The 20,691-nt window shown below is 31.3% G+C and overlaps 1 protein-coding gene across 3 annotated transcripts in view; it reads right to left on the bottom strand.

The window, feature by feature from the left end:
* Positions 1–67: 67 nt before the first annotated feature.
* The window catches only part of LOC144845464 (cAMP-dependent protein kinase catalytic subunit beta), a 49,842-nt gene continuing 29,218 nt past the window's right edge, over positions 68–20,691 (bottom strand). For all 3 annotated transcript variants that reach the window (XM_078702829.1, XM_078702831.1, XM_078702830.1), the window contains 9 exons: positions 17,627–17,688; positions 17,051–17,179; positions 14,567–14,665; positions 13,661–13,743; positions 11,921–12,047; positions 6,995–7,090; positions 6,222–6,344; positions 5,946–6,110; positions 68–2,566 (listed from right to left, as the gene is read on the bottom strand). In XM_078702829.1, the coding sequence (XP_078558955.1) occupies positions 2,441–2,566; positions 5,946–6,110; positions 6,222–6,344; positions 6,995–7,090; positions 11,921–12,047; positions 13,661–13,743; positions 14,567–14,665; positions 17,051–17,179; positions 17,627–17,688 (1,010 nt within the window). In that variant the 3' untranslated portion in view covers positions 68–2,440. The remainder of the gene's footprint in view (positions 2,567–5,945; positions 6,111–6,221; positions 6,345–6,994; positions 7,091–11,920; positions 12,048–13,660; positions 13,744–14,566; positions 14,666–17,050; positions 17,180–17,626; positions 17,689–20,691) is intronic.

Genomic DNA, 20,691 nt, shown 5'->3' with positions numbered 1-20,691 from the left:
TACTACAAAACATACATTTAACACATGTGTCTTATTATCACACACATTGTAAAGGACTGAGCGTTTATTTTAACATTGGCTATAAGCATGTCTTATAATAATAATGTGATAAATGTAATACTTTTTGCACTCATTCGTTCGTTCATTTACTATTTGCATTTTGACCATTCAAAAAACAACACCATCTACATGACTGTAAAACACCCTGAAAATGCCTACCAACCAGTTTTTCTATATGTATATTAGTTATGTACAAATTTATAGAAAGGCATACAGTTGGTTTTTCAGCACATATATTAAATCAGTTTTTTAAAATAATAATTTGACTTTTCACGTTGGAAAACTTCATCTTTACGGAGGGACATATAAAAATCATATCAAATGAGATATACTGTATTGAAAAAATAAAGCTTTCTATTAAGGAATTCTTTGAGGTAATTATAAATTAATGCAAGTAAAAATGGTACGGGACACACAAGTAGATACAGATGATGAACTGAAGCATGTTTTACAAAGATAACTTATCAACAAAATACTAGATTAGAATCCAGCTAATTCATGTTTGAGATGAAAGCATTGTATTATATTAAGTTTTTTAACAACTTGAAACAATATGTGAACTGCAATATAAATATATTAAATGTAATATTTATAATAAACTTTCCAGAAAGTGAATACAAATCAGTAACTACTTTAATATAATTGTATTTATAAACAAGGTAGTTAGTATTTAAGTGTTATGAGAGAAAACAATTCATGTTTAAAAAATAATGAAAACATTTGTTTACCAATTATATAAATTTAAATTTCAAAATATGAATGACTGAATGCTATCGTTAGGTATCTTTGGAATTGGGTGTTACATCAATATCTACTGTACATTAATTGTTTAGCAAATACATTGTACATACGCATTTATATGTACTTTGTACAGTATATAAATTACTGTACTATTTATGTATATACAGTAGTCATATATACATTTTATAAACAAACATAATATAGCATGTATGTAACTACTTGTTGTGATGGCATGTGCTAAATATGTTGGAAGTACAGTGATCTAAACAGGTTAGACAACCGCTCACGAGGTTGCTATCAGTATTTAGGGGATTTCTTTGGATATAAAGGCTGACAAAGCACATTTTGAAAACAAACATCATCTAAGGATGGAGTTGTAATTCTCAAAACAACTCCATGACTTAGCTTACACATTTGTATGAATGATATACTGCCAGGAACAAAGTGAAATTATTATCGTTTACAAAAACATATTCCTGATGGAACCAGACATCCCCCCATTCACAGAGTGCCACAAATTGACAATCTTGCAGACACAGTAATGATCTTGGGACACTTTATATGTAAAACATACACAGGTTCAATGACTGTCAAGTGTAAAATCCCTGGGATAATCCCAGGGATTTATTAACTATGCGATGCCCAGTTCAGGAATCAATATTATCACTGCAAAAGTGCCTTAGCTTTTCAATTTTGTAGAAATAAACATGTTACAGAAAAAGATAAATGTCTGGTTTCACCTGATATGTTATAGACAAATCATACATTGAATACACCACATAGCATAACAAAATCTTGTGAAATAATATGGCGTGTAGCTCTCTGTATTTGTCCACGCTTCTTTACATGTTTCAGTTGCACTGTACTCCTAACCTATGGCAAGTGTTCCCAATATTTAATGCACATTATGTCTCTCTACGTTGTTAAACATTTTGCCAGAATACATTGATCAAACAATGAAAGAAAGCAAAGTTTTTGAAGATCTAAGCATTGTACAATATTATGGATAAAATAGACTAAATAATTACCAAAGCAACAAAATGGCAACTGCTTGTACAAAGGTAATCTAAAAACCATTGCCAAATAACGTTTGAGTTGTTTTTATGGATTAAAAAAAATTAAACGTATCTTTTAAAAAATATTTATTTTTTCAATTTAATATGAAAATTCTAAATACAAAAAAAATAACAAATTAAGTGATCTGCACCACAGCATGTTAACTACTGTAAAACCTCGAAATAAGCCCGTTATTTACGACCGTTAAGATGTAAATCGACATATTATTTATTGTGAAATACAAACATTTGATTTCCTAAATTGTTATTTATTCAGTTGATATGTTGGTTTATACTTTATTATCCATACAGTAGTTCTATCACAATGATAAGTTAATCTAAAAGTAAGCTTTAACATCCTTCTCTACTTCTAAACTTGATGGGCTCCATCGTAGGCCACTGGGCTTACTTTCGAGGTTTTACAGTATGTGATTATGTTTGAATGGCAAACATGTCACTCATCAAATCTAACAAAGCTGTATTATACTGAATGCTGTGTGCTTTGCAGGCCAGTCGGCTAATACCCACTAACTGTTGTTACATTTATATTGAGAGACCATAGGCCTAATTGATATCACAGATTACTAGAAATCGGCAAATTCTCTTGCGCATTTCTCTGTACTTGAGATTACCAATGATTCCTCTTCGTAGTCGTCAAAATTGCTTGTGTCGCTTGCCCCAGCCACCTTCGGGATGAATGGAGCCTCAACCTATAAATAGATAATAAAATGTTTAAATCCTTTCTAAAATATAAGGGATTTTTTGTACAACAAAAATTGATTCTAGCAAATCAGGCAATGTAATCAAACTCAAGATAAATAGTACAGCTCCGAGTTGGTTGCAGACATCTAGGGAGTTAATTGACCAAGTAGAAACATGTGAATGTGAAAGAGTTGCTGAAAGAAATTGAGAAACAAGTACAACCATGGAGTATTATTTATCCTCTTTGGTATAACATGAATGAACTTTATAGATATTTGTTTTAAAAATTGTTTATGTGCATCTTACCAATAATATTTTAGCCTACTAGTTCAAGAATAAAATAAATAACACAAACAAGTGAAATCAGCCAATTACACAATGGCACATCTGAAACTACACAGCAGTGAACAAATAGGATAGAACCTAGAAAATAAATGTATTGGGTACAACAACATTCAAATCAGTAACTGAAAAAAAAATGTGCATTAACAAAATGGGTAAATACAGGTAAATACACTGTATCAGTAAAATGAAACAAACTTGAAAATCACAGAACACTGCAATGGAAAAATAAAGTGATTTGTAAATGAAAGAACTGATACTATTAATGTTAGTACACTATTTTTGAACTACATCCAATTAAATGTCACATCAAAATATGAGCTTATTTAAATATTTATCATTCCTGTCATAAATTTCAATGATGAAACCAAAAAAATATTGAATCCTTAAGCTCTGTCTACACTATAAAAGTAGTTTGACAAAAAAAGTATGGCAGTGGTATGCCCAAATATGGTAGTGATATGACATCATTGTGTACATATGGGCACATCACATTTTTTTGTCACATAAAATTTGTTAGTGTAGACAGAGCTTTAGATAATAATATTTTAAAGGCAAATATTATATAAAAAGATCATTTGGAATCATAGAATTTGAGAACCAAAATGACAATTTTTACTTTTTTGTTATCTAATTTACTTTATGATTTTGTTGTTGTTGATATTGGTAACTTGTTGATATAAAGTTTGCGGTACAACATGCATTTAGTTCTGAATTGAACTGTTGAGTTTCTCTATTGATAACTTATTATGAAATTTCATCTCATGTTTTTATTGCCTTTTTCGTTAGCTTATATTATCCTAAAAATTGTGTATTTTTAAAAATTGTATTTTGTGTTGTATGAGTAAAATCTAATTCAAAATAGTTCACAGTAAAAAATACTAAGTTTTGAGGGTGCTTTTATCCTCAACATACCATCCTCTACCTTCTAATACAACATTCCAATGCAATAGCTTATATTATTAATATAACACAGTAAAACCCCTCATTAAGGTGACACCTTCAGGTTCCCTTTTAGGCGTTGGCTGTAGTGTTATTGCATATACAGTATTTCCATTTGTTTGATTCACAGGAGGGGTTCAACTGTATGTACAATGGTATAAAACTTCTATTGAGAATATTATGACGATTAAAATCAAATGTTAATATGTATGGATACTGTTCCTATGACAAGCCTACATTAAAGCACAAATGTTTAGTAATTCAAATCAAGTACATCATGCCCGAGTTCACAAGTACAATTATTTCTGACGTGAAGTTTAAGGAGTCAACGAACTTGATTATAAAAAAGGGGAAAAACAGTGATTAATTAAAGGTAAATGTCTGGTTTCTCTGAAATGTAGGAGTCGCACACAAATCTAAATGGTTGTTATTACACAGGGTCAATCTGTTATCTCTTTTTTTAAACTGAATTTCACATACTTGCAACCAGAATTGACAAGATTTACTAAACCTAGAAGCCTGTGAACTGATCAGCATATAATAGTGTGCTAGACACGGCCAGTGGTTGTTCTGGGTAGTTTATAAAGCATTTACTACTTCCAAGCTTTTTGCCGCAATCTGGAATGAATGGGGCTTGAATCTGAAGAAAAGTACATAAATATAATAATAATAAAGTATTATAGAAAATTAAAAATGCTATTTAGTAGTTACTTTGAAACCATTTATGCCAACCACAAGGCATTCTACTTTTCAAATTCGCCTTTCTATCAATGAAAACTATATTGTTAGTTACATTCATAGGCAAAACACAAAGAAGGTGGCAAGGTACCGTGTAGGTACAATCTGTAGTGCATAACAAAATGCCTTTCTGCTTTCAAAGTTTCTTTCCATATTACGTTAATTGTTTAATGGTTTTAAATTTGTATAGCGCAAAATACAAATAGTCTCTATGCACTGTTTAACACAAGTTTAAAAAGAAAGAAAGTGTTATTGTGTAATATTAGTAAATGGTTTTCTAGAGTACTGTATAGGAATGGGAAAGTTCTTTTAGTGGTTCTTTCCTCATAACTTAACGTCTATTTGTCTTTGTTTTAAACCTAGCCTTTCTGCCCTTCTCACTAATGTAGCAGAGGATCAACCAGTAATTATTATCACAATTATTGTTACAAATACATTAACAAAATAAATATAGAAATACAAATATACAAACACAAATTGAACGATTATTCCTGGAATGATGTGTAACAACATGTGAGATGTAAAGCTGTCTACACTATCAAACTTTATGTAACAAAAAAATGTACTGTGTTATATAAGGACATGATGATGTCATATCACTACATTAGTTTGGGAAATAGAAGGTAAAGAGTAAACAGTAACATCTAGAGCGGTGGTACAGTTATTGAGAATGAAAATGAAGTTTAAACATCCTTCCTTTAGTAGTGAATATGCTTCAACCTAAACATGACACAAAAATAACATTTTACTTATGATTTAATAGCTTTTTAAAAATGATATTAAATGTTATGATGGTGTAAAGCAGCTATATTATGAATAAAGCATTGACTAGGCTATAGTTAAAAGCAGCTGGAATATATTGTTAATAATGCAATTCTATGCATTGCCAAGAAGAAAGAACAATATTATATTAATAGAATATTCAAACAAGAGTCTGAAATTGATACTAACTTGTTACAATACTATGGTATATTACTATTTTCATCATGAATTTATAAAAAAAAACCTTACGATGGCAAATAAACAGTATTATTAAGGATTGTTCAAGGGATGACATTGACAACAAATGTGAACTAACAAATATTACAAATATGATGTAGGTAGACTGAGGTGTCTTAAAAGCTGAAAATGTCTTCTACGTCTGTCCAGGTGGCCATCTCTTTTCACAATTATTGGCCCTTTAGGCTAGCCCAAAAAAACTGTCTAGTTTTCAGAAACGTCTGATTTAGGAATAGTGTTTAAAAATATATTTATTTAGACTAAAATTAAAATGACATTATACTATACAATCCCTTTCATTTTTACCCATTCACCTTTACACAACGCATACAAAAAATGTAATAAACAAGTTGTATGTTTACATACCCTTTTTTGGTAGATTGCAATCCAGTCTGTAGTGCTGAACCACTTGTGCCCTTTGATATCATTCACACCATTCTTTAGATTTCCGTACCGTTTTGTCAAGTCTACTTGTAGAAGGTTACGTAGCAGATCTTTCAAATCGGCTGTAAAATGTGATGGGAAGCGTACCTACAAGATAAGATCATATAAAATCAATGTAAACACAGGTCCATCCAAAAGGAAAGAAAATAAGTAATGAAATAAAAAAATATAACATTGTCATGTAACTACAATTCTTACCCTTCCTGAGACAATTTTCTCATAGATCTGAATTGGCTGGTCAGCAAAAAATGGTGGGTAGCCTGCAGCCATTTCATAGATAAGGACACCTAATGCCCACCAATCAACAGCTTTATTGTAGCCCTAAAAAAAACAAAAGTATCAAAGACAGATCTTAAATTGGTAAATCATTTTAATGTTAAATTATTACTTTCTAATTTGTGTGTATGAGATTTATTATGAAATTCAAAATTCCCAAATTGATAACTGATCATTCATGTCATTTTTATGCTTTTTATCTTGAAAAAACAATTTGTCACAAATGATCATGCATGCAATCTTTCAAATCATAAAAGGTAACGGTTTATTGATAAACAATATGCCAATGAACAACAAGGATTTCTACACAAACATGTTAGTTCAAAGGTTAAGCCTATCAGCAACCTAGAATTGACCTAGAAACTAGACCTTTGTTGAGTTAAAAATTGCCAGATTAATAAACAATCTTTCAAGTAATATTCTTTATGTTATTATTATCAACCAACTTTAATGTTACCAGTTCATAACAGGTTTACAATATTAATTAACATACCTCCGTCATCAGGGTACATGTAAGATCTAGGATATTGGATGAAGGGGAAATGGGACACACGACAGCTCTTTTTTACCAAATATTAAAGGGAGGATAAACCTTACATTGATTTCTTTTTTTTATATGAGATTATCCCTTCGTAGTAGTAGGTTATTTATACTTACAGTACAATAATTTCTTTCCAAAAATGTTTTCCACTTACCTTACTAAGAATAATTTCAGGTGCAAGGTATTCTGGCGTTCCGCACAATGTCCACGTCCTTCCTTTGACGCGTTTAGCAAAACCAAAATCTGTCACCTAAAAAAATATTTTAAAATTTATGATTTCTTTCTTTAGGAATAAACTATACAGAAAATATAGCAGTAATAAAAATCAATACAATACATAAAGACAATATTAGAAAAATTACATGGTTACAAAGGGGATAAAATGCATAACTATCTTTGAAATGTTGATTTGGAAAAATGTATTTAGTTGTGGACAAATGATTTACAATAAAAGGTAATTAAACTATATTCAAATTTTTATTATTCCAGAAATGAAAATCTGAACTACTCTGCGAAAATGAAGTCATCATACAGTACACACTGGTTATTGCAATGGCTGTTGCCATTTAGCAAGCTTTTTCTGGGTAATCATACAGTACACACTGGTTATTGCAATGGCTGCCTCATAAATGATGAACAACTCTAAAATGTATAGGAAATGTTTTTTTATTTTATATTTATTATGTTGTGTTTATTGTTTTATGTTTTTTATGTAAAAAGGGTCAGAATTGTAAACTTCTCTATGCAGGATCCTTGCCATCATTTATATTATGTAACTATATTTATATTTATAAACGATGAGTAAATAAATGTGAATTGAATGAATAACTTCTACATTGAATCAAACTACAATCACAATGTTTTTGCAGCAAAATATGCAATTATTACAGTAACTGCAGTTAATTTGAACATGATTCCTGTCACACTAAAACCTGGCATCAATTTGAAATCTTTGTTTAAGAGTATTGTTAAAAATAAAGCTCTGGAAATGTCTCTAGATGCTTCACAGAAAAATGTACTGACAGCCTGTCAAGTAGAGCTAAAAATAACCACAAGCTGCTAATCTCGACTTAAATGGCACAATATGTGGTATAGACAAGCAAAAACCAGCCAAATCCTTAATCAAGATATAACCTAAAATAGGCACAAACACGTTTTTAAAATGCAATGTCTTTTAATAGACTGGATTTTGACAATCACCATACTGTGAACTAATGCTGTTTTATTAAAGGAATTATAAAGGCCCCTTTCTAATTAAAGAAAACGTTAAAAATAAACCATTTTTTAATACCACTCTAGCTTTTTTCATCGAAAAAAAAATTACATAATAAAGGTTGAATTGAATTAAAAAAGAAAAAGCATTTTATCAACTTATAGCCAGAATTAAAGGAAAAATCCCATCAAGTATGTGACAATCACAGAAACCCATGCTTTTCAAACATAAGTTTAAAGGGTAGTATTACACTAATGTTGGGCATCAGAACTCAACAGGATTTGAATTAGTAAGCAAGCCACAGTGTCACTACCATTTACAACTCTATTTAATACTTACAATTCAGTCTACATATGTAGAAAAACAATACAATGATTCTGAAATTTCAACAAACTAAGAAGTCTCAAAATGCAATCAAATTTATGTTCCGATACCGTGTTACCAAATTTATTTGAATAAACGCCTTAGGTTTTTATTGTTTGAGAGGGTTTTTAGGGGGAGGGAACGTTTATTCGAGGCGTTTAATTTTTTGGTTGTAATTTGGTAACAATAACATGTATAATCACAATTCTCCCAAATTAATATCAAGATTGATAAAATTAAAATAGAGTAACAATTGTATCAAAATGCTTTGTAAATTGTAAATCATGGAAGTCAATGAATTTTAATACAAATAGAAATCAATATTGTGCCTACTGTATGCTTGTGGTTTTTTACCTAATAAAATAAACACCCATGGTGTTTATTTTAATAAATATAATAATACCTAGTTGCTTTTTCTTTTAAATAATCCTATGTCTACATCTTTTTAAAAAATGGTCATTTACAAAATATTTATGCAGAATTAATATTTTCTTAGCAAAGGTTATCAAGAACATATACCGTAGTTCCCCGGGTATAATCCCACCCCCCTTGTACGTGAAATTTGCCCGAATTTGGGAGGTGGGACTATACCCGGGGATTTCCCGCTGCATGAACTGAAAATGACGATATTTCTTCTAGCTACGATTTAGGCTATCTAAAAGCTATATTCCGATGTAGGCCTAGCAATTAGACGGCCAGGCCATCTAGGCCTAGGCGGCCTAATTGGTCTTACCTGTGCTATGCCTACCGTATAGATTTTCCCCGAGATTTCTACTTAAAAAATACCCTAAAATGTGATCTAGGCCTAGCTTCCTAAATCGACATGAACTCGATCATACGAGTTCTTCATGTTCACCCACACGCTCGAGCTCTCTGTGTAAATCGCATTGTTGCTGCATGTGACACAAACTCTACTGCACAAGCCGGTCGGTATAGAGGGCGGTGTTTTTTTGTTTTTTTTTACGGTAATCAAGCATGCACAGTAGTGTAAACAACAAGAAAGAATGTACACGACGGCGAAAGGATGTACAGAACGTGACGATCGGGGCATGCTAGCCTTAGGTTGTATTCAACTTAACAATGTTCGATGAGTTTTAAGTCAGCCAAATTCAGAGAAATTACTCTATTTTTTTGGTGAGAAATTGACGTCGGCCTAGCTAGCTACAGTAGGCCTAGGCCCACCTCTGGCCTAATGTTAAATTATACACTGGGACTTTGCCCGGGGATATGCTTGCGTGCGAAGGTAATCGTAAAGTCGGGGGTGGGATTATACCCGAGGTGGGATTATACCCGAGGAACTACGGTAATACTGTAGAGTAGTTACAAACAGCAAAGAAATGTTCAATAGACACCAATTTCCTTTTGTTTACCTGTATGGAAGCAAACACAATTAATCACTAGGGAAATTTCCCAACGGCAAATAAATAATTAATGGCTATAAAGTTCATTATTTACATTGAAAGCTGACAACTATAAGGAAATATATGAATGAAATCTAAGTACATTGTTTACCATTTTTTATTTTTGAACATTTTTTCTCAATGTGACAATTTGGGTAAATTATTCTTATTTAGTATAATAGTAGGTAAAATATAACAAAAAGTTTTAAAAGAAAATTCTGAGTTAAAAGCTTCTAATTTAAAAGAATGTATGATTCATATATATAGAGTATGTGTAAAGCACAAAAATTAAGGCTTGCGATGAAAGAATTTACTAATTCAAAAGTGGCATAAAATTAATATTATAAATTAATATATTCAAGAATTGAATTGTGTATATATTTTTAACTGCATTTTCATGAATATTAATTGTTATCTTTATTTTTTTATCAACCTCTTAGTAAAAATTTAATTTCCTATATCAATATCATGCATATGATAATGACAACTTAAGCAGGGAATTTATGCACAAGATTAGGTTGACATTAGTATAAAAAATACTATAAAGTAGACTTAAAAAATAGGGAAAAAAACTATTTTAAATATCTTTGTCAGTAATTTGCAAGCTACTATTGAATTTATGATAGTTTTAACTGTAGGTAGAAACAAATAAATTATCATACTATGACAATTATTTGTGTAGTTGTGCTGGCTAGGTGGCATCTCTTTAGAACCTAGATTTTCAGTTAAATATGTATTTTAAGACCTTACAATAAGATAAATTGTACATCACCTTGTAACTATCTACTATTTACTAATTGTTTGTAGACTATACATCTTAAAGACTAAACCTCATGATCACAGTGTGGTAGCATAGAAGTTGTTTTTTTAAAGCACATTATATAGTTTTTTTGTCTGTCTATTTCATTGCATGTTTACATGTACATATGACAATAAATTAATATTCTTCTGAATCTGAAGATTTTTTTCAAAGCTACAACTAATTAACTACCTTATACATAATGATACCTGTCGTCTCTATTAGATTACCACAACAATAATTATAATAAATTAAGTTACAAACGGAGATCAATTGTTTGCAAAGACATTCAGTTACAGCTGATTGGTTTTACTAGTAAGGAGGCTCTTAGAAAGGAAGGTGTTTTGTTTTACTTAATAGCACAAAGATTTAAAAAATAAATTCATGCGGCACTCCTTACTGTATCTGACAAGGATTTCCTTTACATTATTGACATTTTCATATTTTGTTTTATGGCAATATTAAAATACTTATTCCTATAGACAAAGCTAAATACCATTTCATATAGATTTGTTCTTAGTAGTAGAATCCTTATTATTAAAGGGGTACTTTGTTGGTGCAGAACCTAACAGGGATTCTGTAGTACAAGATCTCTTTTTCATGCATGGAATTCAACTATATTATAGTAATCACCAGAAAAGGTCAATGCGATTCTATATTCAAATTGTTGCACTCTTTTGTGTTTTAACCAGTGACACAATTTTGAGGATTAAAGTATAGTTTACATGCATTGTAGCATTTAATGCCCAATACTCTTGTTAAAATCAACTAATCAGTGATTCAGTTATTCAATAAGATATTTGCATTGTCCTTTCCTATATAGGCGTGTGCCACGACAGCAAAATATGGATAATTATTGTTTGCATGCATTAGTATCCATGTTATAGCATTTTGATATAAATTCAATATTCTATTTACTGTTCAAGGGGACGTTGTTTTTCAGAACGGACAATGTTCTGATGATTGAGAGTGTGTGGTTTGAAATAAAATTATGAATTTTCGATTGCTCAAATTATGCATTATGTTATTTATCTCAAGTTATCCTCCAGCTCTGCAAAATTGAATTTAATATTTTTGCGACAAAAACCAAACAAACAATGTATAGCATGTGTCTAAATGTACCTCTATATCACTCCATAAGTCCCAAGTCCTAAAATAACTTTTGAATCTATACCTCAATACACACGTCACAATATGTTCAGTAGCTAATAATGGTATTTAAAAACACACAATACAATTTAAGTATACGCTACAGTTCAAAACTTATGGATTGATCAAAATGTCTTAATGGTGAATTGCACTTACTGAAATATATCCTTGTTCATCTATCAGCAAATTCTCTGGTTTTAGATCTCGATAGATGATATCTAAGAAATGGAGGTACTCAAAGGCTAAGACTATCTGGGCTGCATAGAATCGTGAGTGCGGTTCACTGAAAGATAAAACAAAATCAAGTGTATTTATGAATTTACTATATTCTATAATTTAAAATAGACATTTGGTTTGGTTCAGGTTACTTTAGGAAGCATATTTTTTTTGTAAATATAAGCTTATTTAATACAAGCCCTTTCAACCTAAGTATAGCTTTATATTTTAAAAACTTTCAACACAGGCTTCCATACTTTACTAATGATGCATGGTAAGCCACTATAATTATTATTCTTAATACTTATCATTAAGGAAATGTTTTTGGTCACATGATAAAACATTTGACATTTTTGGATTTAAATTATTACTTAGTTTTAAAAATTGCTGTATTAAAATTGTAAATGTAAATGTAACTATAAATAATAAATATCTTCTTATTTTCATATTTGCAATGCTAACTTTACCTCATGTTTTGTGTTTCCATTTACACTACAGTATTACAATAATGTTAACAAATTTGTAAGTTTTTTATTTGAAGGTCAGAATTACCTTGACCACCAATGGATAAATGATTTATATTGTTCAAATACTAGACAGTCAACTCCAAAAACTCAAAAATCATGTATAGGGACCCTACTAAACAATAGTGCTACATTTACAACACATCGGCCAGTAACATACAGTATGCCATTTTTAACATGTGCACCACTAGAATTTCCCACCACTACAGTACTGTACGTCTGCACTGCAACATATTGAAAATATCAGAACGAAATTCTATTCTTACAAGTTATATATTATTTATAAGTATGATTCTTGTATGTGAAAAAAAGACTTTGAAATTGTACTGTATTTAACTTGTGGTATTTCATATTTTAAGTTTATATTCTATTCCCTGTTCGGATCACATCGCTGTAAATATAATATGTGTATAGGTTCAAACATTTCTTTAAACATAATATGTTTCTATTATTCATTGAAAAATGTTCTTTTTCTACAACTCTATTTATAGTTAATAAATATTATCATTATGAAGATCTTCACAAGATGATGCTATAAATAGCATTATAAAATAATCTACTACAACCACTAAACTGAACTTTGACCTTATAATGTTATAATTCAAGTACTGTATCAAATATTATACATATTTGTGTGGCTATACTAAATATGATCATGCTAATAATAACAATATGTAGCATTGTAAAAACATATCATTTTCACATCTGACCATAAATATAGAAAGTAGTAAACCGATACCAATAACAACAGTAAAAAGGTATTGATTATTAAATCGGTTACTTTATAACAATGTGTAATGTAAGTAGGTTTGGCTCATTTAGCACTAGAATACACATTCATCAAGCACAACTTACAGGTAATTTATGTCATATAAATTCTTTACAGGGACGACCTCAACAAATTAAATACTACCATACTACAGTCAATAATATTTGCAACAGACAACTAAATTGAATACTTTTCATGTCAATTATGCCGATTGTTTTCATTGCATAAAATTAAACATTTTCATATTAAGTGTAGAAATACCATTGCATAGAAATCAAGTTCAGAATAGTGTATAAAGAATGAAGCACAATACAAATTTGCAAAAATTGCAGATTTAAGAGGCATATAGCTAATAAAATAATAATAATAATAATACATAGTACATACCTGAACCGTCCGATTCGCCGTAAATGGGAGAACATTTCTCCGCCTCTGATGTACTCTAGCACCATGTAAAGATTGGAGTTGTCCTATAGAATGACAAAATTTTGTTTGTTTGTTTGTTTTATCTTTATACTGGGTGACCTCTTCAGTCAAAGACTGATCTCCCAGAGGGCCCAGTTGGTGATCAGTGGCTGTGATGTACTAATACACCGGGGTAACCCCCTACTCGTCTCGAAAGATGTACTAGGTTCTTTAAAGTGCACACGAGCAAGTTGTGTACACTGGACCTACGGTTTATAGTCCTTATCCGAGAAGACTCGTTCTACCACCAGAACCATGGAGTGAGTGAGCCTCGAACCCCTGCCGATGTCATGGCTACGAGTACGTGATTACGGTTCCACTGTCTTAACCGCTCGGCCACTCACTCACTCAAAATAACAATAATAATAATAATTGATAGATTTATTAAATTATATAGCTCAAATAAACGATGTCTCTATGCGCTCGACAATAAAGAGAAAGAGTGGATAACAAAAGTTCATAATCATTTATATGTTTGTATGTATTTGCATGTTTTATCGACGGCCCTTAAATTACAAAAAACATTAACACTACGTGTTGAAGACATACTGTAAATTGAAACTTGGATAACCTTTGGTTTGTTGCAAAAAAAACCAAAAAAAAAACACAAGAATATTTGATATTATTAAATAAAAATGAAGAGTGTTTCTTATCAACTTTCCTGACAATCAATTAAATTATTTATTTGGCATTGCTAACACAAATCTGAGTAAGTTGCTAATGGTACTTTATACTTATACAGCAATAAATGTCACTTTTAAAATGGAATCGCTGACATAAATAGTCAAGTTTAGTATATGGTAATATCTAGCGGGGAAAAAATATTACCTTAAAATGAAACTCAAGTGTGACAAGGAAGGGAAAGCTGATGGCTTGGAGAATCTTCTTTTCATTCAATGTATGTTCAACTTGTTTTAATTTCACCACCTGTAAAATAAAAATAATGTATATAGAAATTCATTTTGGTTTTAATGCTTCTTTTGAAAAGCTTGGGAAAAGGAAAGGACAAGTTAGGGTACAGAGTGTGGGCAGAGGCAACGACTGCAGCCCAAAACAGAGAAGGGTGGAGGATTATGTATGCAGAGAGAAGAAATTAATTTTATATAGTTGCACTGAGACTCGGTATGTGTCATCCACACCTGTGCCAGTAGACTGCAAGTAGCAGGTCTTTCCCAACCCCCCCACCCCCCAAATCATCTTTTTATTCAGACAATTTATAGTGTCAAAGGTTAGGTAAAAGAAATGAGGTATCCACTGAAGTACAGTATTCTACTTATTCCTCCAGCTGTATTTAAACATGTTGATATGCTCACAACATTATGGTAGATAAATCAATACGACAGCAATTACAGAATGAACACTAAAACCAGAGAGTAGTTTCTGCTCAATTTCATGCTCAAGCGCTACAAATAATTTTATGAATAACTGTACTTAGTTACTGCTAAAAAATTCTTTTCAGCATCAAAACTGTTAAACAAATATTGTTATCATCAATTCGTAAATTAGGTTGTCATGGGTATTGAGTAAATTAGCACTTAGCAAAATCAAATACATTGTAAAATCATTTATACTTTATGCTTATTTGACATTCAAAACATAAATAGTTACAGAATTGTTAGGTTTCATTCAAAATCATTCTATAAATAAACAATAAATAAATGTTCATTTGATTTGTATTTATAATCAAAATCTGAGTAAAAAACACAGTTCTGTAATGCATTTTTAGTGTAGCATTTGATGAATGTACCATTTTGCTCTTCTCATGAAAAAAAAACAATAAAGACAGAATATATATTTTTTAATGTTGTTCCTACCTATATTATAATAATTAAATATCTATACATTCAATACAGTATGAACTTAGTTGATGCTTTACTTTCTGAGTACATAATGTAAATGAGCCTGTGCGTTCTGATGGAATGTAAATGAGCCTGTGCGTTCTGACGGAATGTAAATGAGCCTGTGCGTTCTTTTGTGCAATAATTACTACTATAAGTAACAGAAGTTTGATATTCATAATATAATAGTCATGTACAATATGTATTTTAGACATCAGACTACTTTATTGTACTTGAAACGTAGACTCCTTAGTTTTAAAATAGTTATGTAAATATGCAAATGAGCATCAAGGGATATTATTATTTGTAACTTGAGCTATTCATACCTGTACCTTTATAAACTTATAAAGTAATTCTAGTATTCAAATAATACTTTAGTATGTGATAAACTCTTGAAGCTAACTATATTTAGAACATTTAAGCTAAAAATTTGACCTTTGTGACTCTGTATCATATTTAGATCCAACATTACCTGTCTATTAAAACATTATAAAAATAATGTTCATGGATATTGTTAGCTGGTAAAAGACTAATGTGGCTATCCAGCCAAAAATCCTTCCATCCACCTAGTATAATGTTTATTTTAAAGCCTTCGGTTTGATTTAATTTTCACCTAGAACCTAGCTAAGAAGCATCTTTATACACTTTACTAGTATATACAGTCAAATCTCCCAATACAGGACTCTGTGAAACCAGAAAGTCTACCAAAACCAGACTAAATACTTGAAGTCCGAAAGGTCCCAGACTCTTTTTTACCATTAAAAGCACATGGAATATCAGACTTTCCAGAAAACCAGACATATATTAGGCCAGCCCAAGGGTGTCCGGTATTGGGAGAGTTGACTTGAACTATACAATTAATGATCATATTCCCTCCTACATTGGTTGGTATCCTGGAATAGCAAGCAACAATCCACTAGGAGTACCTGTGTATTTCCAATTAACAATTTTAACAGGTTTAAGGAATAAAAGCAATGATCGTATTTATTTTAGATTATTAATTGCAAAAGTAGGCTATGAAAAAAATCAACATTCAGGAAATAAAGATAAAATGAAATGCATTGTGCACTTCCTGTGTTTATACTGTCGGCCAGGCTAATTAGTAATTTCTTATCTTAACACAATCTTGCTCACAACAAGAGAGAAGCTTACGTTCCACAAGACATGTGAATGAAACTCTGTTTATAGGCAAACCCTCTACAAAACTAATTGTTCTATTTATTTTCAAAATTTATACAAACACAACTCTGCAATACATACAATACAAATAAAATATAATAACTATTATATTTTATTTGTAATACGAACCGAATGAATCTTTTTAATGACATACAATACATTTTTTATGTGGGCTTTGTTTTAAAGTTTCTGATAAAACCATAAACGCATGCAGCAAACGTCAATGGTACAATAAAGATTGCCACCACGCCTTTTGATGTCAGCCTTTGTAATATTGCTGACATTATTTACTAACCTTATTTTTATCCAAGATTTTCATTGCGTAATATCTTTGTGTGGCTTTATGTTGTACTAACATGACTCTACCAAAAGAACCCGTTCCCAAGGTTTTAAGCCTTTCGAACTCTTCCAAACCTGCTGTATTCTATAACGAAAACAAAATCATGATACACAGTTTCTGTTGAAATATGCCATTGCAACAATTCATGATAAGGATGTTTTTTACATTTAAATTTAGATTATAACATTATAAAACATAATACCAATACCCAAAATTTGACTACTAATACTACTTAATACTGTTATTTTATTTTCTGTTCATTTAATAATTCTATTTGCTGTTTGTTAGTTAAAATGTTTTATATTTATCATCATATTGAATGTTTATGGAATTGAAAGAGTCCCCTAGTAGTTCTATTAACTGAAAAATGTAATAGGTAAATAGATGCAAGTAAACTAGATATACTCAAGAGAAAAGGAGTATACCACACAACTGTATTATACATTTCATATTTTAAATTGATTGTTAATATTATTTTCCAGACTGCGTGTAAGATGTTGACATATTAGACAAGACTATGTATTCATTTACCTTTGGTGCATTCTCCCATTTCTTGGTGAATTCATCCTTAGCTTTTATCAAGAAATCTCGCACTGCAAGATAAATATAAATTTACATTTAAAATCAAAACATGAATAATTCATTCAGTCATAAAAAGATGAATCATTGTTCTTTATACTCACTGTAAGTAACAATCATCTTATAGCTTGATATCACATGTTTAATAAAAATGGTTTTTATTTTTTGTATTGATCTTTAAACACGATACTGAAGGCCCAAACATGATACTGAAGGCCAAATCGCTAAAACTAATCATGTGTAGGACGATTGCGATACTTCCATAAAATTTTCGTTGGAAAACTATTACCAAGATAATTTGACCAAGATACTGATGTGGAACACAATGATGAGCTTTGATAAATTAATGACAAAAACTCAATGAGTTTAATCAGGAGTCTGATAATACTGTAATATCTTGCAATTATTAGTCCAGTGAGATTGAGTATAAATAGACATTGCAAATAGTATACAAATAATAAATGTTAAAAAGAAATAATAAAATTAAATACTACTTTAGCTATGACAGTAGTCCAGTGATCTTTAAATAACAATGTAATCATATTTGATTACAATTCTATAATAATGTACAGTATATGGTATGTACATTAGTCTTCTGGATTAGACTAAGACAGTATAAATACTATAAAAATGTTTTCAATATTGTAAGCTTTATTCAGGTATATTAACAGTCGCCAGACTTGCAGCATCCCTCGCTCCGATACATTACATAATTTTGTACATGAGTAAACATTAGGGAAAGATGACTGAGCTTGCTTGATTAACCTACAGTATGGGACCTTAGTTTTGCAGTAGTGCAAAGCTAAAACATACAAACAGTTCATCATTAATTATCAAGTGATGAGGATACTCACTGATGCATGACAGTTATGAAAGGGCAAAGGGCACATACATGAACTTCCTGTAAACCTTAATCTATCTTTAGAGTACTCTGAACTTATTACAAAAATAAATAGTCACACCTCCATTTGAGACTTCAATTTAAAATAGTATCCCTCTGTGAGAGAGTTTATAAATCAAATGAGTTGGAAAATGTACTACTACTATTATAATGTAGGCTGGTATGTCGTTTATATGAATGTCGTGTATATTTTTTGTTAAAAGCAAACTTTGACTTTATTTCATATCTTGATAATATAAGGAATGAAAAAAAATATGTTGCCATTTTTTCTAAAGAAATTTAAAGGACCAAATTCAAGATGGCCGCCAATACTCAAATAACCCTATTTAAAACCAGAATATCACCAATAACACAAATTATGAATGTGGAACAAGTCCGTTTTGATGGTATTACACATTATACAATCTTAACTATGTATAGCGATAATCTGTCGGCCATCTTGGATTTCAAAATGGCCGCCACTAAAAAATAAATTTAAATAATTTTTGTTGTTTCAACACAATGTTCTAAAATAGTCACTTCTCATAGGATTGTCTAAATATAAGGCTGTCTAAAGTTGTCAATGTTCTCTATATAATAGATATATAATACCCCTACTATGACCCTTGAATTACCTAATCGTTCAAAGTTGGAGTTGCAAAAGTATGGAACAACTTACATTGATATCAAATATTCAGCAACAATTAATTCTAAATCTAAATTATAGATCTCATTTCTTTTCATAAAAGTGAAACTTGTATTTCAATGTTTGTATCTCAGACAGGACCACAATATAAAACAAGTGTATTTATACCTTACTGGCAATTATACCCGCCACAGGGCGGCTTTCTAAATTAGTTTAAAGCCTTCTCAGACCCCAGTGTCCCTATACCCGCCAACCTCCACCCCTCTTCAATAACATCCCACACTCTTTTTTAAAAACAAATTCTTCCCAGGACAAATGTCAATTCAACTTTAGGGTTAGGGGTATACATAGCTATGATAGGCCCATGTTTTAAGTACGTTGTAAACTGTGTAAATGAATAGGTGTCATATTGGCTGATATATATAATTTAGATACTGCGGCCCCCAGCCTTCTTTCTCCTATCACCATCCCAGCCACAAAAACAAACTCCTCCCATGGACAGTTCAAATGTAGTAACTTTTCCTAGTACAATTCCAATCACGTTATACTTCATTACGCCAGTATTTCCGCCCCTCTTCCTCCCTCCCAACACATCCCAGATACTGGGTGATTGTGTTTAAGACGTTTCCAGTACAAATTATGTTAGCCATCACTACCAACTCATAATCCCTCAGTGCCTGTTTTCAGATGTAGATTAAAACATTCCCAGTACAGTTTCGGTCTTGGTGACAGGCATACATCCCCACCCTTTCCAGGGCTAATTAAAATACTTTATAACAATTTCCTACCACACAGTTCTGGTCAATTTGATAGCTTACTACCCCTAGCCTAAGCAAAATTAAATTCCCGGTACAATTGTGGTCATTTTGATACCCCATATGCATGGTTACGTGCTGAAACAGAACTAACATCGAAAGTGAGGAAAAGTGGGCCATTTTGACCACATTTTGGCCCCTAATGCTTGGTTCCCACTAGAGACGCAACGCAAATCGACGTAACGCAACGTAAGGGATTTGACCAATCACAAGCGATGGATTTATTTGACGGTCGCTTGTCATTGGTCAACTGGTTTGCGTTGCGTCTACGTCCTTGCATTGCGTCCTAGTGGGAACCAAGCTTAACTTAGATCCTAGATGGCGGATGATGTTCAAATTAGAACTTTCCCGGTACAATTCTGGTCATTTTGATACCCAATATGTAAGGTTATGTGCAGTAACAAAAATGTGTATATCGAACAAACAAACAAACGTACAAACTCTCTAACTTATAATATACATTGTGAAATCCTGTATAAATATGGTGTTCAATGATAAATGCGTTATTGCCATGTAATTCAATGTCTGAAACTTCAAGGCCATGGTCACCAGTATGGTTGGTAAGTTTTCAACCTGTCAACTTTTGGCAGAAGTTTGAAGAAAGATATAGCTCATTCACAAGCTTCATGGGCAGCATTAACTCCCACTTCTCATCTTCTACAATCTCAACCGATTT

Source organism: Antedon bifida, chromosome 6, assembly GCF_963402885.1.
Source record: "Antedon bifida chromosome 6, ecAntBifi1.1, whole genome shotgun sequence".
NCBI lineage: Eukaryota > Metazoa > Echinodermata > Crinoidea > Comatulida > Antedonidae > Antedon > Antedon bifida.
The sequence above is the reverse complement of the archived record's forward strand: the minus strand, read 5'-3'. Positions and strand labels throughout refer to the sequence as shown.